We start from the raw sequence: 26,475 nt of genomic DNA, 5'->3' as shown, positions 1-26,475 counted from the left end.
TGTTTCTTTTGATGTTTAAGGAGCGGCCTCAGACACTGGGTGGGCTGAGAGGAAATGCAAATAAATGTGAGGGCAAAGCTCTGGCTGTCATTATACAGAGAAGCAGTAAACACATAAAGGCAAATGTGCTGTGTGTGTGTGTGTGTGTGTGTGTGTGTGTGTGTGTGTGTGTGTGTGTGTGTGTGTGTGTGTGTGTGTGTGTGTGTGTGAGGAAGGTAAATGCACCGTGTGTATGAGGAGATGCAGATCCTCCGATGGGAATGTGTGCAGAGGATCCAATTAGGGGAAAAGACAGATGAAAGTGCCACTCAGAGGCAAAGGAGGTAAACAAGACAAGCTCAGATTCCAAAAGTGCTCTTTCATTACACTCAGCTGTCATATACTTAAACTTTCTTCTACCTGTGAGGGTCAGGGATGTCACAGTGGAGCCCCACACCACTGCGGTATCTGGAAATAATAGCTGGATGCAGCTGGCCATGCTGTGCACCACTGAAAATGGATCCAATACAGGGTGATAATCTGGATCAACAACATTTCATTTCCAGGATAATTGGCGATGGATGTTCCGCTGGCCGTCCCTCACCTTGCGCTTTCTGTGTATTGCCGTTCTTAAACTCCGTTCGCTACGGGAAACAACAACAAAGTTAAAGCTAGAAAGCTTCACGCTGAAAATGTTGATGGTACAACAAGGCAGGCCAACTTGGTTCTTTCGGGGAAGGATTGCAAAGATTTACAAGGAATATTTTTCTAGATGGGACGTTTTGGGACCGATTGGTGGGATTGCTGTGGACGAAGTACACACGGCAATAGACTTTTTTCACGGCAGACATGTTGACATGTCATAGTAGGAAAAGCACAGGTGTATTCAAAACCATTAATGATGGCTGCATTCCACTTAGGAGAGGCCCTGGTATTGTGCATGCTGACTCACTGAAATAGCTTACTGGGACACTTGATGGAATTGAGCCATTGTTAAGGTTATCAATTTCAGCTGTGCTTTTCCTACTATGATAAAGTCAAAATGTCTGCTGTGAAAAAGGTCCATACACTGGTAAGAACAAATGAGGTTTAACCATGTATCCAGCTAATTGAAATAGCTCACGTTACTGGATTTTGTCAACTGTTAACTTCATTTAATATTGAATGTGGCGTTTTCTTTTGCGGTTCCACCAAAACAAGTTCCTTCTTGAGACTATTTAGCAGAGCCACCGCCGCTGTGTCCGGAGCTTAGCGCTGCCCAAGACGATTGTGATTGGTTAAAAGTAGTGCTGTCAGTTAAACGCGTTATTAACAGCGTTAACGCAAACCCATTTTAACGCCGTCAATTTTTTTGTCACAAGATTAACGTTCTTTTTGGCCTAGCAAACTTTGTAGTTTTTTTTTCACATGCTGTTGCAACAACTAGTAACGTTAAAAAAACTACACCACCACACCGGATCTAGCTAGACACCGAAATGGATGCCAATAAGATTCTGAATGGAAAGTTTACTTTTAAAAAGTTGCCAAATGGTTCCATTGACAAGACCAAAGTGATCTGTGTGTTTTGTCGTTGTGAACTGAGCTATCATCGCAGCACGTCCAGTCTGAAATACCACTTGATGGCCAAGCACACAGCTGATGGCAATTCTCCGCCCCCTCGTCAAAGCCAGGCGACAAAAGCACAAAGCAAGCCGATCCACTTTTCCATGTTGATAAGAGCATTAAAATGAGAAAAAAGAATGGGACAAAAAGAAATCAAGGGACATTTAGAATAGATAAAAAAATGTGCGATTAATTGCGAGTTAACTATGACATTAATGTGATTAATCGCGATTAAATATTTTAATCGTTTGAGAGCACTAGTTTAAAGAAATGCAAACAGCCCAGGGCGTTTTTTTCCTCCTATACCAAAATGTATCTGCGGTGTAGCCAGACTCTACTCCACAGCCCTGTGGAGATAGGTCTGGCAATGCTGACTACATGCTGGATGACTGCATGTTGGTATAGATGGATGTTTCTCTGTTTGCTTGTTATATAGTTTTTATAGCATGTGTTGTTGGATCCCGATTGTTTTGTGGTATCCTATCATCTACTGGCGTGACCTCTGTGAGTTGATTCTGAAATCAGTTACGAGATCTGGGAGAACAACGTGACACGAAGCAGAGTTCAGTTCAACAATGTTCTAAAGGTTTAATGAGACACACAAGGATACTTTTTCTAAGGATCGCTCCGTTCACCTAGATGACGTGAGAGTAGATAGATAGAAAAGGAGGACTGGTTCAAGGTAGGTTCACAAAGATGAATCTTCAGAAAAACAATTTAGGATTCAGATTTATGAAATGTATGAAAGCAGATGAAAGAGGCTTTGTTCAGAGTTTTCAGAGAATGGAATGTAACAGATTCACAGCAGTTATGTTAATACGAAACCAAAAAAATAAGCAATATGTCCAGTTGCAGCCAGCACTGTTTTGAAAATGCATCCAGTTCAGCATAACGCCACAGTGTTAATTATACATAGAAACTCAAAGGAAAAATAGTAGTCAATATTACACTGAAAAGAAGTCGATGCGGTCTCGGATGTGTTACAGCTGAATAACGGCTGTGGTTTTAGTGTCTGGGGTACAATGTAAAACTGAAAGGCTGCTGTCTTAACTTTAATAACCGTACTACAGTCATCCTCCCTCAGTGCCAGTCTGGATGCACAGTGACTGTTTGGCCTCTTCATATTTTTAGACAAGCTTTTCGTTTTGCTTCTCATTGTCCTCTTCTGAATTTGTTTCTATTTTTTTTTTTTTCTCTCACGAGGAACAGGAGAGAAAGTGAAGCGAAGCACCTCACTGAAAACAATGGCCATTAAAATGCAGTCAACGTCAGCTCTTCGACAGGCACTCAAACCATCAGTGTTTATTTTTTTTTTATTTATTATTTTCTCTCTGATTCGTGGTGGACACATTGTTCAGGCACTGGGCTTTATCTGGCTGGTTAGAGTATTTGAAATCCCAGTTGGATCCCGTCATGAAAGCTGTACCTGTCAGTGCAGATTGGTCTTTGATTTACACTGTGCCAATCCTGTCGAGATAGTGTCAGGTCATCATTCTCCTTCTCTGTCTGAGCCGATCCCTGAGTGTTGGTTGGAATAATTCAACTACAGGTGCAGTGACACTAACTAACTAGAATAAAATACACCCAGATGTGCATAGGTGACAGTACTTTACTCTGATATTATCTGGAATGCACCAGATAAGGTTTCTGAAACTGGAAAATATGCATCTCATTTTTTTTTTCCCACTACAGCGTGCTATAAGATGCATCAAGATGGATTGCATAGACAAGGTTACGCTGCTTTTCTCCTCGGCTTGTAACTCTACCAGATATCATCCACAAACATCCTCATCAATCCAGAGGCTTAATCTGAAATCAGAATTTTGTCGTGTTCAAATGCTGTAGACAAATAGAGGAGCTGCGTTCAGGCCAGGAATTAATGGGAAATTCCAGTTTATTATAGCTTGGGTCTTATTTTTTGTGGTTTTGTCTGACATTTTTCTCAATTATGATAACATTGTTCTTAGGAAAGTAATTCATTCATTTGGGAACATGGTGACATCAGCTCAGATGGAGCAAAAAACACGACAAGTCAGGTGATTAGAAAGGTTGTAAACAGTTTGGCTTTATTCAAAGCTTTAGCGCGTAACTTTTTGATATTAATGAACGTCCGTTACATTCAAGCCGTTGCCAAATGAGTTGCTACAAAGCTAATTAAGACTATCAGCTCCACACAACTCTCTCTGTATTTCTCAGTATGGCTATGTTCAGAAGATTGTGGCGTCCGGTGACTTTTGCGCGCGCAGAAACTCAAGTGAAGATAATGACCTCTTCTGAAGAGTCCGTCATGTTATTTTAATCCTCCGTGTCCTCCTTGGCTACTAGCAACTGTGTAGAGGAGGGGTGGGGGCGCGTGCGCGATCACAGAAGGCTTGTATCATGTGGACGCGCCAACAGTGTTGTTGTCATTACTTAGAATTCTTAGAATTCTAAGTAATGAGGCTCCTTCATACTCCTTAATACACTATTCTTAGAATAGTGTGTAAGAGCAAAATTATTATGTATGCTGATGATACGGTACTATATGCACATGGTAAAACTGCGGAAGAAGTCGCTCAAAAACTGACCAGAGAGATGAAGAAAGTCTCTTTGTGGCTGAAAAACTCATGCCTTAAATCTAGATGAGACTGTTTCGATGTTTTTTACAAATCGTTATAAAACACAAAATTGCCCTAAGATCTTAATTGATGGACAAATCATTTCAAATCCAGAACAGGTAAAATATGTAGGTGTCATATTGGAACCAAATTTAGGTTTTAAAAAACACATAAAAAAGTTATCAAATACAATTAGATTTAATATGGCACAGTTTAGATACATTCAAAATTCCCTTACAATTGAGACCTCAGGGGCCTATCTAAATGCTTGTGTGATTGTTTCACATTTTCGTTATTGTATGACAAGTTGGTCACAGGCTACTAAAACTGCCCTCAGGCCACTTGAGTCATTATATAAAAGCTCTCTAAAGATCCATGATAAGAAAGGCGACGATTCCATCACTGTCATATTCTTGTAAAATACAAATTTCTTAGCTTTGAAAATCTGATAATCCGCACAAATCTGTGTTTAATGTATAAAATCCTCCATGACACCGTTGCTCCCCCACTAAAAGAATTCATATCTTTGGGCTCTGAAATAACGGCTCGAGCAACTAGATCTACAGTGCAAGGTGAATGCAGGATCCCTAAACGCAGGACAACATTTGGAATAAATGCTTTTTCTTGTGTGGCCGCTCGTCAGTGGAATATGTTGCCTATAGAGCTGATAAGAAGCACAAACTCTTACACGTTTGCAAGACAGGCAAAGACATGGCTTTTGTCAAATCAAATTTGTACCCACATGTGACCGGATATATGTATGTGTGTGTATGTGTAAGTGTGTGTTCTGGTCTGAAAGAGTAGATTTGAGTACATGAAAGGTTTGAATATGACCTTTTTTATATTATTTATTTGGTCAATGTAAATCTCACTATTCATGTATGTATGATGTATTATGTATTTTAGCTACAATCAGCCTGCCCAGGGACTACGGGTGAAAATTAGCTTGAGCTAAAACCTGGTACTATGCATCGCTCCTCTTGAGGTTAATGTTTATTGTACGCTGTCCCTGTTTCTCTAAATAAATTAAAAAAAAAAAATAATAATAATAATAAATAATTCCTCATGGGGGAGACAGAAACTACACACTATAGCTTTAAAGCTACAGTGCGTAGTTTCCTTTTTGTACAAATGAATGGCTGTGGAGTTTTTTTATTTCATATGTAAGAATAATTTGATAAGAATACGCATCTCTTTTATCTTTTTATAAAAAGCATGACAAATGACTAGATTTCCCCAAACTTATAAAAACAAATCAATACAAAGCTAATATAGCAAAGTTATCTTGAAGGCTGGTAAACATTATTTTTAATAATAATACATTTTATTTATATAGATATATGACACTTTACACTAAAAAACAGCACATATATCACATTAATACAGATAAGCAATAAAAGCAACACATAAAACAAGCATATTAAAAGCAATTAAAAACAATAAAACCAGTAGCTATCAGGTGAGAAATGTGAGACTATTGTATGTGGAAAGATAATCTGAGAGGTGTGTTTTGAATGTGTCCAGGTCAGTACAGTCACGGATGTGTATGGGTAGGGGGGTAGGGAGTTCCAGAGGGAGGGGGCTGCAATGGTGAAAGCTCTGTCACCCCAGGTACAGTGTGTGGTCCTAAGTGGTGGGGAGAGGAGGTTTGTGTCAGAAGAGCGGACATTACGGTGGGGGGGGTTGTGGCGGTGGAGAAGGTCTGCGAGGTAGGAAGGAGCCTGGTTATGGAGGGCTTTGTGGGTGAGGAGGAGGACTTTAAACTGGATGCGTTGGGAAACAGGGAGCCAGTGGAAGTTCTGAAGGACAGGAGTGATGTGATCACGGGAACGGGTGTAGGTGAGGAGACGGGCAGCAGAGTTTTGGATGTATAAAGGCCGTTTCACATTGTACGCGGCATTTTTTTCGGCGTTTTCCTATTCCCAACTATATTTGTTATGCTTGCCGCCAGGCTCAGCGCAAATTTACGTCATACATGCGCCAAAATATTTGAATGCACGTCAAGTCTGCGTCCGGTGTTTACAGCAGACGTGCAGTAGGCTACATGCGACATTGTGTAGGATACACAGTAGTGATTTGGTGGAGACGATGTTTCTGTCTTTGAAACAAAAGAAAGCCTTGTTCCGTTTGTGGATCCACGTGTGTTCGGTGTTTACTTTTTTTTTTTTTATTCAGACACATCACAGCGCACCGCGGCCGCTCTTGCGCGTGCCGCAGTCAAAGTTGAACCATGTTGAACTTTGACCGCGGCACGCGCAAGAGCGGCCAGCCGCAAAATGCAGACCAGTTATTGCGCGCGCAAGCCATTGACAATAATGGGTTTCATAGCGCAGCGCTGCCGTTTGCGCGTACAATGTGAATGGCCCTTTAGAGTTTATTTAAGGCTTTTGCAGGTGAACCTGAGGATGCTGTTGCAGTAGTCAATTCTGGAAATGATGAAGGTGTGAATCAAAGTTTCTGCGGCAGAGAAGGGGAGTGATGGGCGGAGACGGGCAATGTTTTTGAGGTGAAAATATTACCCTCAGGTCTCATGCGCTTTGTAAAAAGTGATGGACATCTCTTTATTTTTAAATGAAAAGTCTTTAAAGGCCCTGAACACCCACACAGGTGTTTTCAGTTAATGTGGCTGATTGGGCCTCTTCCCAGGACTGTGTGGGTGTGGTTAGACTGATTTAGTGACATCTTCCTGAGTCCACTGTTAGTGCTGTTGCACCTGTTAGAACGGGACACATGACAGCTGTATAATTCTTATTGGTAGAAAGAATTAGTGACCTAATAAGTTCCCATTAAAGCTCCAGCCCACCTTCAACCTGAGCAGAGTCTAATCAGCCAGAATATCTGAAAACACCTGTGTGGGTGTTCAGAGGGTCTCACTTTACATCAGACTTCCAGCTGCTGGTTTTGCTAGACCGGCCTCTCATTCCTCTGTAACTGAAAGCGTTTTTAACAATTCTTCCACTCTGATGTAACTTGCACCGGCTGAGCAGAAGGGCAGGGAAAAGTCAACTCTCAAAAGGCAAGATACGGTGTTTAGAATGCTTACAAAGCCATGCCACAGTCTTCAGACATGCATACACATTTGGCTCAGCACTCCCCCCCCCACACACACACACACACACACACACACCGGTGTGCTATTACTCCCATAAAGCAGAAAAAAGAAAAAAAAACGACAAGCTGATGGAGAAACTAAGTGGTGGCTCGGTCTGCAATCATGGTCATGGCCAGATTGTTTTCAGGTCATCAATGGCTCTAATCATCAAGCTTCGGACTGCCTTTTTTCTTTCTGCTCATTGGGCAAAATTGATTGTGTTCTTAAATCATTCCCTTTTATTCACAAAGGCTGAATTGATTACAATACTTTACAGCTAAACTGCAAGCTGTTGTTGCAGCCTTCTGTAACCACTAACAAAGACGTAATCGCTCAAAGCTTCCAACTACCAATTTGTGCTGGTTCTCGCTTCCTTGCAGATAAGTTTGCCAGGGAACTCTGAATTACTGTTACTGTGCCTCATTTCCAGAGCACCCTGTGCCACAGACATGCACACATACAGTACACTTGCAATCCACAAGAGTGAAAATGCACAACAAGCAGTGTGAAGGAGCCCTGTGGTGTTACCAGCACTCTGAATCCCTTCGGAAACACGTTATTGGAAAAATATTTACAGTTCACAAATGTATCCCATGCACCATTAGAATGAGTTAATGTCATGGTTTTTATTGTTTGTATTGGGTTAGGGGGATTAACCTTTGAAATCACATGTATCCTCAGTTTCCCAGAAGCATGATAACCCCTGAGAGAATATTTCCATATTCCTCTGCTGGTTATTGTAAAGCCTTCAGAGCAAAAATGAGTTTGTTCTGTCAATAAAACAGCATAGCGGCGAGTAGGGCAGTGGAGGTGTGGAGGAGGGGATCTTCCTATTCCTCAGGAGAAACAATGCAGTGTTTGAGGATCACACACAAACTCCACAATATCGCCTTTTGGGGAGATAAGGTGATTATTCAGCCAGCCAATTAGGGTGCTGTTTACATGTCTGCTCCTTTCTCTTGGTGTTTGTTACAATAGCGCTACTTACAGCTCCTGTCCCTGAGAGACGAGAGTAAATAATGCACTGCACAGATGTCCATGGGTATTTACATTATACATGGACATCAAGGGTGCATGTACATGTAGGCTACTAAGCATTTCTGACTGGCATGAGCAAGGCAAAAGTTTGCCTGGAGAGAAGTTTTCAGATAAAAAAATGTACATACTTGTCCAAGTGCACTTTCTTCTTGCATTTCAAATCAGGCTTTTAAAATGTCTTCAACATTTCCTCTGACATTAATAACGGCCTTGTAACTGATTCCGACATCCATCCTTTTTTGTTGTTGTCAAGGAGCGAGATGGGAACCGTGCTAATGTTAAGGAAGGTAGGAGGGGTTTTTCGAAAGTCGTCCTGGATAATTGTTTCTTCAGACAGACTTTGGTAGCTCTTTCCTAACAATGTACACATCACATTAGTCAGTATTCTCCATGTGCCCCTACTGAAGGGCATTATTCATCATTTAATCGATTTGATCCTGCACTTATAAAGGTGAATTTATGCCCTCGCTGGAGCATATGGCATGATTTACATAGGCTAATATATTTAACGCAATGTCTTTGCATCTCGGTTCCTTCTTCAAGAACACACATATTATATGAAACGGGGGTAACCTTATTATGGAAGCACGGCGGATGGCACTCGCCCCTCAACCCCTCTCCACACACACACACACACACACACACACACACACACACACACACACACACACACACACACACACACACACTCACGTTTGTTTCACTATCTTTGTGGGGACCCGTCATTGACATAATGCATTCCCTAGCCCCTTACCCTAACCTTAACCATCACAACTGAATGCCTAACTTTAACCCTTACCCTCACCCTAATCATAACCTAATTCTAACCCTAATCCTAAAACCAAGTCTTTGGTTAACACCCCTTTAACCTTGTGGGGTCCAGCATTTTGGGCATGAGAAATATACAGCATTTTCCACAAAAAGTCTGTAGTATTTGTTTAGGAAAAGCAGAATGGTTGCAGTGTCCAGATGTATGAAGCTGATTTTGTATGATGTATTTTGTTTGGTCGGTATCAGACCTAAATTCAGAGATGCCTTCTGGTGCCTCTACTACGAATTAATACATATTCAATGTAGGTCAAATTTGATTTGCTCTCACTTTTCTCACAATTAATTAGTCATTTTTCTTGATCGGTGTCAAAAAAAATTCCTAATTATTCCACTACGATAAAAAAAAAAAAAACAAAGTCCTAGAGGACTGGTTACTTTTTATCAACAGTTTATTATGTTTTTTTTTTTTTATAATTCTTTTTATGAAATTCATTAGTTATGCATTGGATTGGATAAATTAGACAGGCAGGCAGGATGGCTGAGCCATGGCTGAATCACTGTAGTATTTATGTTCATTTCAGTCAGCGTTCTGTCTCTCTGTCTGTTTTGGCTGCGCTCTGTCACTTTGTAGTGCTGCGAAGGGGAGATGAATGCTGATGGATGTGAGGATTTCAATGAATATAAACCAGCTGAGCACTGCTAAACCAAGTCTGAACACCAAAAGCACTAGTGATAAAACCTTCTCTCGTGCTTCTTACGTCTTAGATGTTGTAATCTAGTTTCCCACTGCTATAGCACCTTAACGTCAATCTTTGTCAGATACAAAATCAAGCTGGATTCAGATGAGGCTCTGTATGGCGGTCACGGACGGCTGGACCACAACACCGAGTTCTTCACAGAGGCCCAGCCCTTCAACGGTCGCCCCAACTCCATTAAGGTATTTCTTCTTCTTCTTTTGACTCATCAAAGGTCATCTTTTGTTGAACAACAGCAATCCTAAATATGGAGTGTACTCCAATTTTAAGTCCTGGGCCATTGTTGTTGAGTCCACTCTCTAGAGCACTCCTAATAACATATGCTGTATCACCATCCCACTCTGCATACTGATTCCAACATGGCTGGAGGATGTTGAACATTCACACTGAAAAAAGTGACAACATTAAGCATACTCAAACATGTCAGTATGCATGCTTAATGATTTAATAAAATGCAGTGCAGATATGTAATGGAGGAGCTGCTTACGGCTGAAAAAATATCAAAAGCGGCTGTGGGTGGTGATGAGACAGCTCCAGAAGTACCTCGGAAAATAAAAAAAATGAAGGATTTAAACTTTGGACCAACATTTTCTTTTTGCTTTGTTTTGTCCAAATGCATTATGCCTGTAGCGTTACCAAGTCACATGCCTAGCATCATTTCCTATTAATTTCTTGTGTACTGTACTAACTGCCTTACTACGTATTGTATTTGCATACTGTTTAGATTTAGGGCATAGCTTTGATCTCACATTAACCTGACGCGCCAGATGGTTTGCTACATACAGTAGAACCATCTGAAAAGCCCTTTTAAAGTATACTTGGCAGGTGATTGGATGACGCATCTGTCATAGCAGGGGTGTCAAACTCAATTTCGCTAAGGGCCACACTGGAAAAAGAGAATCACATCAAGGGCCAGACATGTATAGTTTATTGACGTGCTTTTATTTCATCGAAAAAGTAAAATATCTTTGACTCAATTATTGCATGTCTCATATAGTCTTCTCACTTACAGTTTTCACATAAAGCCCTGAAAAAGTGAGCAAAAAAAGTTCCAAATCCATCCTAGAATTTAGCAAATCAAGCAAAACAATGATTACATTTTCTAAGTAGGCTACCACACAGCTGACTCACAACAAGCTCTTTCACAGCCAGAATATGCAAACTCTCTGGTACTGTGGGAATTTCTGAGTCTCAAAGTCGGCAAATTTGCCAAATTCTGCTTTGAGTGTCACGTAATTGCAAGTTGAAAAACAGTTTCCCATGTTTTTGGTGTGGCACACAACTAGGTGGGCCAAAATTGATTGTGAACCTAAATTGATTTGCGGGCCGGATCAGAATTTGCGAGGGGCTGGATTTGGCCCGCAGGCCTTGAGTTTGACACATGTAGTCTATAGAGACAGAGCGCATTTAGGTCCCGCCCACACCGGAGGGGAAAACAGTTCATCACTCTCCATTGACTTTGTCTTGCGTAAAAGTGCCCCCTTGTCAATTCCCTCTGCTACAAAACAACAACAAAAAATGCCTAAAAGCTGCTGTGTGGTGTGATGCACTAACAACAGGCAAAATAACCCATAACTAAGTTTGTATTAGTTGGCGAACTGAAAAACAAAGCTTTTAGGAAGACAAAAGTGGATACAGGCAATAAGACATGAGGCATCAGCAGGAAGAATGGGGAAATTGTGGGATCCTGACACACAGTATGCCTAACTCTACATGTGCACTGACATTTGCCATAACATATGTCAGTTTTAGGCTAACTATATTTCTGTAAGTGAAACTAAAGCATTTTGACAGTATGCAACTTATAGTGGAATGTGGATAAATCAGAAAGATATGCAGTATTATGTTTGCGAGGGCCTTAATTAGCTTGCTAACACATAGCTAACATCAGCTCACTAACAGCTAACATGTCCTCTCTGGTAGACATAGGTTGCTAAGATAATCAATTGACATGATTAAAGCTAATGTTTTTAGCTAGCTACAGGCATTTTGTTAGCGTTTCAGCTAGAGGCGTTACGAGATCTCATCCCACGAGATCTCGCGAGCTTAAGCTGTGACGTGACTTTGAGAGTGACGAGAGGTAAAAATTGTCTTGCGATATTGGTCACAAGTGCAGAGCAGCAGCCAGTAGACAGAGTCTGACCTGGTTGGTCTTATAATACATCTGGCTTTGAAGATGAGTCTGGCTTGGACCTCTAAATTAGCATAGGAGATCCCCCGCCCGTTCACCGAAGTTGACTATGAGTTCACTTTTGCAGAGCGGTAGCGGAGTTGCAATTGTAAAAAGCTGCCCGTAAAACCCAGCTTTAGAACGTTAGAGGGACGGCCGCTCTCTCTTTCTCTCTCTCTCTCTCTCTCTCTCTCTCTCTCTCTCTCTCTCTCTCTCTCTCTCTCACTCGCGCCCGACACACACACACACACACACACACGGATTGCAGCGTGTGGCGCTGACTCACCCCAGAATATCTTGAAGGACTTCCACAATGTAAACGTTAATAAACCTGAGCCGGTTACCACATGCTGCACTTACCTCCACCATTCATCGGATTAATTGTATCTTGCGGACACATAGCTTTAATTTCTGAGCACATAAACGACACTCTGAAGTAACGCAGGATATACATTGTAGCCATGATGATATTGTGAAGGCAGTGTTACAGGCAAGTATATTAGCTGCTTAAATGGAGCAGAGCCATCGTTAATGCTATTCGTTCCACCTGTGTGTTTTCCCACGGTGACAAATCAGAATGCAGATTACGAGAGGTCTATTCTCACGCCTGTTGTGGCTCAGCTGTTGGCCACTGGTGGACGTTGACTAGACTGTCTCCTACCTACAGCATAAGCAAAGAAATCTCCAATTGGTTCACATGATTTATGTTAATGTTCTTCAAACCTTCCAGTTTCTGTACATCAGTCCAGTGTTTTAGTCGAGTCATCAACTGTCGAGTTTGAGTCAAATCTCGAGTCCCCAGTGTCCGGGTCCGGGTCCAAGTCCAAGTCACCAAAGAAGAGTCCCAGTCGAGTCCGAGTCGAGGCACCATTACATGAATCAGAGTCAGTAGAGTCACAAGTCCCGAGAATAGCGACTTTAGTCAGACTTGAGTCCGAGTCCAGGACTCGAGTACTGCATCACTGCCTCCTGCGTTAAACAACAGTTACCAAACAACATGCATGTGCGTGTCAGTCCAAATTACGCACATTAAGCAGTTTGAACCCACTGATGAAATGCCATTTATTTTCTAAGTGTAAGTAAGTAAAATGTTTCCAGTGCGAGGGAGACCCGACTCAAGAGGAGGAGATGGAAGTGAGGCCAGTGTGTGTCCAAGGCAGGTGACGGATCCAGATCTGGATCCGCTGCACCACGCATGGATGAAATAATGAAATAGTAAATACAGCAACAGAAATATGTGCAGGATTAAGACAAATGAACGATGTTGTGTAAGAACTCGGGTTCATTTCCTACACCTTGTTCACTTAGCCTACTTACACATCATCCACGGGATCAATTACGCATCATATGAGTTTGCCCACCCGACACTGCGTGCGTGCACCATGGATGTATGTGAGCCTCAGCAACTACAGACTCACAGACACAATTGCATTTTTCTGTGCTGATCTTTTTGTTGCACAAATAAGCCGGTTGCACACAATATTCTGTAGCTATAGGATGACTGAAAGTATTATCCAAGTCGATTTTTCATTCATTTCAGGCCCTAATTTTTAACAGAAGTAGCCTGTGAATTAAACAGTTAATAGTGTGAAAGATGTGAAACATTATTCACATAAATGATCAAACTTTTATGAAGTATCAGCAGATATAATGATGTTTGTTCATAGTCAAGGTCATAGAAGTATGACAGTAACTGAAGTGGAAACTTTATTTTGTAATGTTTGGTGAGACTCAGACTCTGGTAAATTAGCCTGGTCCTACCAGACTCTGGTACACTAGCCTGGTCCTACCAGACTCTGGTCTATTTCATTTGTACAGAGAGTCTGGCCACTCTCCATTGACAAGTGTTAACTTGGCGGGTACTCTGTTGAAGTTTAAAACTATTGGATCTGCCCAGAGCCACTCTAGATCTGTCATAACCAAACGCTAACTTTTGGTCGTGACGTCGGCTTAGCATCGCTAGCGTTAGCCTTAGCTAACTCCTTCACCACTAACGGAGCGAGCTGGAAAATCAAACTTTTCCCGAACCCCGTGGGGAGGAGGGCCACAACGTCATGGCCACCAACAAAACTCAGCAAAGAATGTTCTTGCTCTGGCTTTAACTTCTGGATATTCAGCAGTGTTGCCACAATGGACCGAATGGCTTCACTCGCATCTTTCTCCACCGCCATTACTGAACTACAACTCAAACTAGCACACGACCTCAACGTTATTGTTCTCAGCCACTCCCTCTGTTCGCTGATTGGACCGGTAAAGATTGGCCGGAGAAAACCCAAGAATATACCACAAACCCAGACGGAGTACTGAAGGAAAATGAAAATTGAGCGGAAGTACGTAGGAGGGCGGAGCCAGGCTGGAGTTTCGGCACTTTTCAGTTAGAATTTGCCACGTTACAGAGCCAGACAAGACTTTGTGGACGGCCCGAACATTCTCACGTCTGCTCAGGAGTTTGCGTGACGGCCTGCACATTCTTACGTTCAAGTTACATTTTTATACATCAGCGCACGCAAGCTTTTCGCGCGAACGCAATGTTAATACATGTGGCCCAAGACTCGAGTACTCCAACACTGCATTAATCAGGTGGTTATTGATGGTTTTGCAGTGGTTTTGTGTTTTCCTTATGCAGGGAAAGAGGTGTACACTCAAACTGCTTGTAGCAATTACAACATTTTAAAAAATAGCTGTCAGTGTATTAATGTTTTGTCCTTTTATGTTCGCTGTTTGATTTCACAAATCAATTTAATTAACTTGAAATTAAGTTTGTAGTGAGATGATCCTTTCGAGCCATTCTAATGAGCTTTAAGTGTGTTGAAAGAGGGCTGCCTGTTCTGGCAAAAAGCCACCATCTCCCTGGTCTGGGCCTCTCAGCTTAACCGCTGCTCTATAATTTAGTATCTTCCTCATTAATATGATTAGCCTTTAATGCAGAATCCAGAAAATGATCAAATGTGGCTGTGTGAAAAAGTAAGAAAAAAAGCTAGATATGTCTATCAGGGTTTGATATCCATTGTTTGTGAATATTATAGTTGGCTTCTAAGCATTTTGCTCATACTATCCTGAAGTCATTGAGCGTTTTGAGTGTGAATCTGATATCTACTGCTTGCTCCGATTCTCCGGCAAACAATGTACATTATTCATGGTGTTAGAACTTAACCTTTTTTATGTGCATGCCTCTTAAACTCACAGGGCGTCATGGAGGGGAGAAAAATATCTGGGAGAATGAACCACTGGGCTTCCATCATGGAGACTGCTTTCGGCTAATAGCATTAAACAGGTCGGTCCTTGAAATATGGAAAGAAACACTGTATTTTAAGCAGTGTTCAAGGATCTTCCTCAAGTTTGCCTCAGTTTTTTTCCTGATGCCATTTTTTCCTGATTAAAAAGCTAAAAAGGCAAGTAGATGTTTATGAATAAGCTCAGGGATGAATTAGTGAAGATCTGCAACGATACGCAAACACTCCAATTATAACTTGGCTGATTGCGTGTGTTAGATCTTATGTTAATGAATCCAATTAATGCGTGAGGACAGTGATGTCTGTGAAGTGGTCTGCCCAGTCCTCATCTCCCTCTGCTTTTTTTCAGTTTGTTTAGTCAAATAATAAATAGCTGGAGGCAGTACACTTAAGCTGTTTCAGTTAGGACCTGGAGTTGACGTAGCACCGGAAACGCTGTTTGTTTATCTGACCTCAACTTGAACCTCCTTTGATCAATACCCGAAAAGTCTTGCAGTTAATGGATATAGGATATTACTCTACGTGTATATTAAGCGTTGGACGGAGCACTTTAATGCATCAAAAATGTGTTAAGAAAATTCACACTGCTATTTAGAGCATCGCTTCAGCATTATTTAACCTTAAAAAAAAGGCTTCCTCCTCTTTCATGCAGACAGCGATCCTCCGTCATATTAGCTGAGGTTTCATCAGATAAGGACTCAAATTCCACATTCTCTTAAATCTCATATTAATTCAAACACCGCTGCTTCACCCACGTCCCTCTCGGCCAAAATGTGAACTTTAGTTAACAAGTCATCTGCTAATGTTGGCACCATCATGGATTAATGGGGAATGAAAGGGAGTGAGAGGAATGGGGCTGACAGGGAGGGAGGGAGAGGGCAGCGTGGGGCACATACTGTAGTTCCTTTCATAGGCACCCTCGTAGAGATTGCACAGGGAGACTGTAGTCTTGCATAAAGATGCTTCTTCTCCTCCTCCTCCTCCTCCTCCTCTTCCTCCTCCTCACACCTACCTGGTTATGACAAGAATAATCAGACAAGAGCCTTTGCGGGGGCTGCGAAAAAGGTTGGCCACATCATCCATGTTTTATTTAACAACTGTTGCTTTCAAAGGTTGCGCAAACTTCTTCTCGCCTGTCTTTTTAATGGGTCCGCCAGTTCTCCAGCTTCCTCGTTACCGAGCAATAATAAACTCTCATATCCTCCAAGAATGCATCTCTCCTCAGACTGAGAAAGAATGCACATAATTGGATGAAGCCGGCAGTGTTTGGCTCAGCAGGCTGTGGCGAACATCGTGTAACGGCAACACTCTGTGTATTTATAAATGTGCTCCTGGACTGTTGTTACTGCATATGTGACATCACTTTAGCTCTTTCAGTCGTGTCTTTTTCTTCATTATAAATAAATCAAAAAAATCAATAAAGAGAAAAATGCCCCGACCTCCTCAAAACAAACACCGATGGTAAACAAGTTCTACAGTGCATACAGAGCAATGCTGACAGTGGGAGCAACTTTCTGACGTTTTTGATCCCTCTTGTCCTTTGGAATGTGCCTTGGTCGACACGCTTAAACAAGACTCGGAATCACTCCACTGTTTTCCTTTTGTTTTCACATTTATTTTTCTTTATCGCTCAAACTTCAATTTAATACGTTTTCGTCTTTTCCACAAAATAATGAACTGTCCTTACCAGATGTTGTACAAGCATTGACAGCAGAGCAAAAATAAAAGATAACAAAAAACAACTTCAACTCACAATCACGTAACTGTTCTGAGCGGTACCTGAAGCAGCGGTCAAAAAAACCATACGGCTACAAACCAAAGGCCCCAAACTGAATGACAGCTAGGCTTTTATTCACCAGCTGATGCAATTACTGCCTTAATCAGCTGATTGTCAAAAGGCTGTGACGATATGCCACGCATCAAGATCAATTAACACAAATTGTCAGTTTAAAATGAGTCTAGTTTACTGTAAATGTCACTGCATTTATGCACAATTTATCAAAATAAAAGTTAATATCGAAATCATAATTTTGCCTCCAACAGTGCATTGGGTAGGAGTTGGAAGGCTGTGTCGCTGTCTTGCGGTTTCCGTTTCACTGGAAATACTTACTTACTAATAATAATACTTAAGTACTTAAAAAGATATATATAAAGTATATTAGAATACCCCCCCCCCCCCCCTCTCCTCCTCAATAGCATTTAAAGCTACAGACACAGAAATGTCACATCCTAAGGAAAGCTCATTGTGGGACTGGCTCTAGTGGCTGTAATTCTGCACCAAGGCTGAAATTCTGGAAAGAGACTTCAGATACAGTATTATATAGTATAGGGACCACTAAAGCCTATATAAAAGCATCCAAAAAGCAGCATGTCATAGGACCTTTAAGTAGTGATTAAATAACATATGCTACAGTATATACAGAGTGCAAGGTATGAAATGATATACAGTGGGTATAGAAAAGAATCACCCCCCTTTAAAATAATCACATATTGTTGCTTTGCAGCCTGAAATGAAGACAGACACAGTTTTTGTTTCATTCAGCTGTATTTACTCAGTGCAACTTATAACATCCAAGTGAAAGATAGAACACCAACATGTCAGAAAAAAATAAAAAAAACATAATCACTGAGTTGGAAAAAGGATCACCCCCTTCTTTCAATATTTTGTTGAACCACTTTTTGCTTTAATTACAGCCTTTAGTCTGTTGGGATATGTCTCTACTAACTTTGCACATCTAGACGTTGCAATATTTGACCACTCTTCTTTGCAGAACTGCTCAAGTTCAGTTAAATTTGATGGTGACCGTTTGTGGACTGCTGTCTTCAAGTCATTCCACAGATTTTCAATGGGGTTTAAGTATGGGCTCTGACTAGGCCATGCAAGGACATTCACCTTTTTCTCCTTCAACCACTGTGTGGTCAGTTTTGCTGTGTGCTTTGGGTCATTGTCATGTTGGAAGGTAAATCTTCTTCCCATTGACAACTTTCTGGCAGAGAACACCAGATTTTCCTCAAGAATTTGACAGCATTTTGCCCAATCCATTTTTCCTTCTATCCTGAGAAGTGCTCCAGTCCCTGCTGCAGAGAAACAACCCCATAACATGATATTACCACCTCCATGCTTTACTGTAGGAATGGTGCTATTTGGATGGTGAGCTGTATTGGATTTTCGCCAGACATATCGTTTGGCGTTGAGGCCAAATAATTCAATTTTAGTCTCATCTGACCATAACACCTTTTTCCACGTGGCCTTAGAATCTTCAAGGTGCGTTTTGGCAAAGCTCAGCATGTGGCCTTTCTTGAGGAGTGGCTTTTTTCTTGCAACCCTCCCATACAAGCCACATTTGTGGAGAATTTGTGATATTGTTGTTACATGCACACAATGACCACTCTTTGTCATGAATTCCTGCAACTGCTTCAGAGTTGCTGTAGGCCTCTTGGTAGCCTCTCTGACCAGTTTCTTCCTGGCTCTTTCATCCAGTTTGGAGCGACGTCCTGACCCAGGGAGGTTCTGTGTTGTACCAAATACCTTCCACTTCTTAATAATAGACTTCACTGTGCTTCTAGGCACTGATAAAGCCTTTGACATTTTTTTGTATCCATCTCCTGACTGCCTGTCCACAACTTTATCCCGGAGATCTTTTGACAATGCCTTGCCACCCATAGTTGATTGTTTTCTTCAGTTGCACTACCAAGAACTGAAATGCTTCAGGAAAAGCTTGTTTCATGCTGAGCTAATCAAAATGACCACAGCTGATCACAGTTGAAAGTCAGTTGGCTTTGTGTGCTATTGAGAAGGTGATTAACTACATCTAGTTGGGTTTACAAGTCATTTTTAGGAGGGGGGTGATTCTTTTTCCAACTCAGTGATTCTGTTTTTTAATTTGTAATTTTTTTTTTTTTTACTGACAAGTTGGTATTATATCTTTCACTTGGATGTTATAAGTTGTGAATACAGCTGAATAAAACAAAAATTGTTTTTGTCCGTTTTCATTTCAGGCTGCAAAGCAACAAAATGTGATTATTTTAAAGGGGGGTGATTCTTTTCTATACCCACTGTATAAATATATAGATATGTGTCTATATGAGTGTCTATTACTACAGGTATGTAAAGGCTATGACTATGGCTATGAGAATACAGATATATTAGACACACACACATATATATATAGCATAGCCTATATGCTGCGTCTGTTAAAGTTAAATGGTCACTTTTGGCGATGAACCAGATTTGGTCCGTGTTAGTACATTCTCAGTTTTTACTCTCTCACTGCTCTTTAATGGAATTGGTTTTCTTTGAAGTAGGGTTTGTTAGTAATAACAAAAGAGTCAGCACTTATTTCATCCGCAGCAATATGAAGAGAGTGAATGTTTGTACAGCTTGCCATGAAGCAGAATACAAAAGATGAAAAATGCACTCATCTCTTTATGCAAATAAAGAAATGTTGCAGCCAAGCCTTCATCTGAGTGAACTGACTGCTTGATACACTCAGCAGGGCATTTCATGAGAATCTCGCACATCAAGAACTAGCACTACTGCTATTGAACGATTACAATTTGTTCATTTAGCATGGCAAAAACTTAGTGTAGTCAGGGACTACTGTACAACTTCCCAAGTGAGAAAATGGGTTTTAGGTTTAACCTCTTTTGCTGTTAGTCACATTTTGCAGCTTGTGAGTGTTGTATGTCAAAGGCATAACGCTAAGAAACACTGAATAATTAGCCTCTTCAAAACCTTTTAATAAACTTTGCATGCATCAAAGGGGTTGTCTCCTTTGACAGTTTCACAAAAAGAAATGTAGCTGAAGTGAGGAAGAAAAAGAAAATGTGAAGGGGAACGTAGCAGGCTTGTAGCAAATGATCAAACGGCGAACATTTCCATCAGAAACATCTAAGGCCTGATGGTGAAGTGTGAACTTACAGAGTAAAACTGTGACATATATACAGTACAGCACTACTAAATCCTCTTCCACATACTGTGTATACTGTTTGAAACATGCACTGTACACAGGTAGGAACTTGCAGCATCCTGACATGACTTATATTCTGATATATTGTCATTCATCCATTTTGTTCTCTTTTCAGATTGTTGTAGTGTAAATCTTCATGTAAACCAAAGACTGAGACACTGTTATAATTCTGTATCGTGTTCTCTTTTTTGCAAAGTCTTTTTTCCATTTTAAACATTACTCTCTTAATGTGGGGCTGTTATTCCTATTAGTCTTGCTAACATAATATTCAATAAATTAAGTGCTGATCCGTGAACTTGGTAATAACCTGGGACGAATAGGCAAACAACAAAACTACAAAAATGAGACCCTGGCTTCAAACAGAAACAGATAATATCCTTTAATTGAGTCTGGAGTCAGTTAAACATCTAAGTCAGGTTTGTGTTGTTACCCAGTCAAATCCTTGGTCAACGTGCATGCACAGGAGTGCTTCCAGGGAGTGGATCCTTGTTAAGTGAGTAATGGATCCAAACAGAGACATGTCTGGAGACTTTAGGTGCACAGATAGCCCGGCTGTGCTCTTGCGAGCAGCACGGGTCAGGATACAGAAACCTAGTGGATGATATATTCCTGTGAAGCACCTCATGAATCCTTTATCAGTGTGTTTGAACATTGATCACATTGAGTATTAGCCCGAAGGCTGGTCTCTGCTCTTGAAGTGAGTAGAAAATCCAAATTCTCACATGAGTGTTATACGAGGCGAAACATGAACATTCGGAAGACAAAATAAGTAAAAATGCACATGTACTTCAAAAACAAACTGCTTTGCCTTCTCTTCATCATGTTTTTGCAGCTCTGTAATTAACACTTGGACCAAATTGCAAGCTTTGCAAAGGTTTCTGTTGTGCAGTAACTGCTGTTGGATCTGGCTGCTGTTGTTTAGATCAGAAATGTGGTTTATGAGAGTCTGCCGGTGAAGTGATAAACCAACACCTACTCCAAATGACTCACCAGGAAGCAGCAGAGGCTTTATGGACAGACCAGGGTTGCTTGTTGCACGTCGCCTTCACAAAACATTGGCAGCAGAATGAGTGCTACACTGATGAGGATTGTGTGACATTTGGATTAATATTGGGTGACTGGATGTGTGATCTAAATTAGATCATAACATTCTGTAGGTTAACCAGGAATGTGAAGCCATTAGCACTGGGAGCAAGGGGTGGGCTTTAGAAACATTATAATGTGAAAAATCTGATTCCAAGGGCGGCCAGCTCCATACATCCAACTGCTGCTCTTGAAAGTTTTTTTTTTTTTTTTTTTCTTTGTTTGAGTTGGAGAATCCATCACAGTGAACACATCTCATATTTGCTCATTTCACTACACTTAGTCCGGCATGACCATCACTTCATGGTGGCTAATGCTAGCAAGCTTTAGGTTACATATTGTTGTTTAATGAATACTGAGTCATTTCATTGACTTTATAACTCATCGCTACTTATGCTACTGTTTAGGTGGTTTTCGTGAACCATTCGTACATATAGCCAGGGTGCGATTTGCTTGGGGGGGGAATTCCCCCTTTCTGGTCTATATATCCCTGCCTCTGCTGAATTATTTTTATCCATGCCGGGGACAAAATGTATCTCGCCCTGCATTAAGTTACGAAAAGCAATGCACTGTAATTCATATAAATTCTACGTATTTATTACTGTAAGCCCCACATTGCCTGTCGCTGTATAAGACTGTGAAAAAAAGGAGGTGGTTGGGTTGGTGGATGGGTCCCAAAGCACAGGAGTTTTAAGCGGGGCGGCGGACTTCGTGTCCTGAAGTTTCCCAGAAGTACTACTTAAGGAGACCAGTGATTTAATACAAACCACAAACTTTTTTCTAATGCGTTTCCACTCACCTTTTTGTGGCTAAACTTAACTGTCACGACCGTTAACTCACGGGGAGCGGTACCTGGCTCACAGTCACCTTTTGTTGGCGAAACTTAACTGTCACGTGACCGGTCGGTTAAACATAATAACTGTCATGTGACAGGTCGCTGTCATTTGACAGGTCGCTGTAATTTCGTAAGATCATACGAACCCATTGAAAAGAATGCGTGGTACTGTAACATTATGTTTTAGCATTTACCATTATCTGGCGTCGCCTGTCCACAGTGGCTGCTGTTCAGCCAGAGTTACATTGGCTTGCTTTAAACTGCATTAAACACAAAACAATGATGTGGCATTGACATAAAATGTTGCAAACTTGTTGTCCACTGCGATGGATTACAAAAAATAAATTGCTAAATAAACATCAATACTGTATGTGCAGTATTAGTCAATTGCGAACCATTTAAATAAAGAATAAATAAAAGAATTAAATAAATAGCATAAATAGAACAGTATGTTCTAGGGCTGAAACTATTCCTCGAATAACTCGAATAATTCGATTACAAAAAATCCTCGAAGCAAAATTCTTCGCCTCGAAGCTTCGTTAAATCAATGTAATTAAGGTTGTACGGCTCACTGTGTTTCCGCACGGAGGATAATTACTAGCGCACACAACAGGTTGATGCTTCTGTGGACACAAGACCGTTTATATACTGTCTATGCACGAGACTGACGGCCCAGATTACAAATGAACGAAGACGAAAATAGCGAGGGTCTAAGAGAAGAGACAGGCGAGAGTAAACGACAGAAAGTTTGGGATCATTTTAAGCTGCAAACATGCTGTTACATCATCTCTGTAGGAAACATCCAGTGTACTCATCCATTCCACGGAGCAAACCCGACACAAGGTAGCTAACTACCGTCTGCTGCTCTCGTCCACCGCGCTGTTTTACACAACTAGCCTACAGCATGCTACTCTGCAAATAGCCATGTTTTACCAACAAGCTAAAACGAGAGCTGTCGGTTTGTAGTCTAACTGTTTATTAGTTTGCTACTAATCTTTGGAAACTTAGCTGCTGCCGGAGACAAACCGGCTCCTCACCCCAGCATGGCCACTTAATATGCACGTGAATGACGTCATCATGCCGGTGATGTCTACATTCTTTATTCTTTCTCCTCTCACTCGCCCTGCTGTAAGCTTTGTACAGTCACATTTACCCTCGGGTTAGTGAACAGCTCTTTAGCATATCCAGTGCAAAGAGCCAGAGGCAAGAAGGGGAAGGGGGTGAAAAATATTAACATTTGGGCCACCAAAAATGTACTTGGAATTTGGCAATAAAAAATGTTGCTTTTTAAAAAAAAAATATTGTGTATATATACAAAAGACAGGTTTCCTTTTTTTTAGTACACAGCAATAATAAATATTTACTATAGCTGTTTACTAAGTATTTCTTACTAAGTATTTCTTATCCGATTACTCGATTAATCGATGGAATAATCGGGAAGGTGTTTACGTAGGTGGAGCGTTCAATGCAGTAGGCTGTGAGAAAGTGGAAATGGAACTCGTGAGCAGAAAAAGTGTAGTTTGGCAGTACTTTCAGTCAAAAGAAGGCCATTCAAGTCCAGCTACATGTTCAATTTACAATGCCGATTTGTCTCGTGGTGGCAAGGACCCTAAACACTACACAACATCACCGCTGTTAAAACATTTGGTATGAAACATCCGAAAGAATACGAGTTGTGCATGAAGGAATCTACAGACAAAATGCAGCAACTTCAGGTACGGCAAAGGAAGGACAGGCACAGCTAAAATATTGTGTTAACCAGACAGTGCCTCTCCTGGGCTGTCAGCTGTTCACTCTGTAAATGAGTCTCCCTACAGTGGGAGCGGAGCGACCGAACAGCCAGCTGCTGCTCGTTAGCTAGTGTTAGCTTTCTAATTTCACCCACCCAACATGCCCTCATCATACACTGGTTAGCGAAAATTTGCCAAACAAAATTGTCACTCATCTGGCGATAGCGATGGGCTTTCCTACGATGTGAAAAGAGCATGTGAATTCAACATTAAGTTGTTACATTTAACTATTTTAGAGGCTGTGGATGTTGTTTACTTCATTAATGTGTTTACTGTGTGTTAATGGACTGAGGTTGGGAGTAGGATTCGGTTTCGGATTCGGCAAAATCTTAACCAGTGGATTCGGTATTCGGCCGAACCCCAAAAATCTGGATTCGGTGCATCCCTACTCTAAATCACTAAGAATGTTTCTGACTAAAATGTAGCATAATGGGAATATGTGATCCATTTTTTTTTTTTAACTGTCAAGTGTGAATTATAAGTGTGAGTGGGTAACCGCTCATTTACAGTACATAGAGTATGTATGTATCTAATGTCTAACACCTTCGTGCTGTGAGGAATAACATGTTGATTGGAATGTCTTCCAATAATTGCTATGCCAACATTTGGGACTGTGTGCTGCTCTTTGTTCACAGATGGATTTAGAACGTGTCACTATTGCTATCTATCTATTTGGCGGAAATAAAAGCTGTCAACATACTCCAGGTTAGGCGCAGTGGTAGCTTTTGTTTAAACAGGTGCAATGATTCATTGTGCCTTCCCTTCTCTCTGCCGTGCTTCTGCATGGAAACTCTCCCACTGTGACTGTTTAATTAGTCACCGATGTCTGTGTCAGTGTTAGAGCGCCGGGCTGCTAGACTCCCTCGGTGACAAACTGTTGCCAAAGAAACACATCCACAGCGAGCCCAGATCCACTGATGCCGAGGGGCGGCTTGAAGAGTTCAGGGGGTGATTGAATTGTTTACAGTTCTGCAGTTTTTTTTTTTTTTTTTTTTTTTTTTTTTAGTTTTCTGTTGGGAAATATAGCATCATTTATGTCTGCTTGGCTTTTTCTTTTGGCATAAATCTAAAATGACTAATGTTACACAGTGGCTCCTTGCCTCCAGACGACACTATGAATATCAAAAGGATTGATCAAAGACTTTATTAGCTACACCGCTCCAAACCACCGCCCTCACTAAGATTTCTTTGTACTGTATATATAGAAAGAATCTGACATTTCCAGGCTCGATTCCTTCTTCTTTTTTTTCCCCCGGTGCTTATTTTTTTGCTGACATGTTTTTTCTTCAGTCCACCAAAACTCTGGAGATTTTTTTTAGCTCAGCGTTGGCAGATTGTATCTTCACAGAATCTCACGTTTACAATTAATGCACAGCCAATATATAGAGTTGATGAATCGCACAGTAATTGCATTGATTGGAGAGTTCGGAATTGAAAATTAGGATTAAAAACTAATCATAATGTTGCCCCCTACTTTAGGCTAAGATTGCTCATTTGGGGGAGTCTTCACTTCAATGCACAAGCTTTGAATGTGATTGAATGTTAATTAATCTGCGGCAGATTAAGTCACTGATCAAGAAATTTGCAGCACCAACTACGCCATGATGCATTTTCTCCATAGCTCAAAGTTGAAATGAAAATGCTCCAGACCAGCTCCCAGGCAGGACTTTAAGCTGCAGATGTGCTGACTCCAGTGCCACCCAGAGGTCTTACTGGAGCTGCACCTCTGCCACACTCTGATTATACCTCTCTAACCTTGACAGTCCTCTCCTATCAACGCTGTGCTGTCTGTCCCCTGTCTCCTCTGAAGAGTTATTTTGGTGGAATGTAACTAAGTCCATTTACTCAAGTACTGCACTCAAATACAAATTTGAAAATCACTAATTGTTGATATTTCAGAGGCAGTAAATGTCTGTTAAAAAGGGACAGGAAGGAGCCTGAAATGGAAAGATGGGAATTCCATGATCCATGTGTACATTAACACTTTTAAAGTTCGCAGAGAGCAGCGGTGGAATGTAACTAAGTACATTTACTCAAGTACTGTATTAAAGTACAAATTTGAGGTATTTGTACTTTACTTGAGTCTTTTATTTTCATGCGACTTTATGCTTCTACTCCGCTACATTTCAGAGAGAAATATTGTCCTTTTTAGTGCACTACATTCATCTGACAGCTTTAGTTACTTTACACATTAAGATTTTTGTGCACAAAACACATGTAGTTTATAAAATCTGATGTTTTATTATAAATTAAACTAGCCAACAATATAACAGCCCACAAGTCCAGCTAATATGATGAGACCATTAAACACACAACTGTTTGGATCCTTTACACTTTCTAAAAAGTGAGGATTCTTCTGCATTGAGTAATTCTACTTGTAATACTTTAAAGGTACACTTTGTAGTGTTTTAAGTATTTTATCAGCTAAAATCAAGATTAGAGCCAGCGTCACGTGACTGAAACCAGCTGAAATGGAGAAGGAGATCAGTGAGAGGCGCTTGTCACTGCCCCGGCAAATTTGAAAGCCTGCACTGCACTTTAGTTCATAATGGAGGATCATA

The 26,475-nt window shown here is 41.0% G+C and overlaps 1 protein-coding gene across 1 annotated transcript in view; it reads left to right on the top strand.

Moving 5' to 3' along the window:
* gbe1b (glucan (1,4-alpha-), branching enzyme 1b) overlaps positions 1-26,475 on the top strand; it is a 146,585-nt gene that overhangs the window by 117,499 nt on the left and 2,611 nt on the right. Inside the window, exon 15 of the mRNA XM_036001146.1 lies at positions 9,898-10,015. Coding sequence (XP_035857039.1) covers positions 9,898-10,015 — 118 coding nt within the window. The remainder of the gene's footprint in view (positions 1-9,897; positions 10,016-26,475) is intronic.

Source organism: Sander lucioperca, chromosome 5 (genome assembly GCF_008315115.2).
Source record: "Sander lucioperca isolate FBNREF2018 chromosome 5, SLUC_FBN_1.2, whole genome shotgun sequence".
In the NCBI taxonomy this organism is placed as follows: Eukaryota; Metazoa; Chordata; class Actinopteri; order Perciformes; family Percidae; genus Sander; species Sander lucioperca.
The sequence above is the reverse complement of the archived record's forward strand: the minus strand, read 5'-3'. Positions and strand labels throughout refer to the sequence as shown.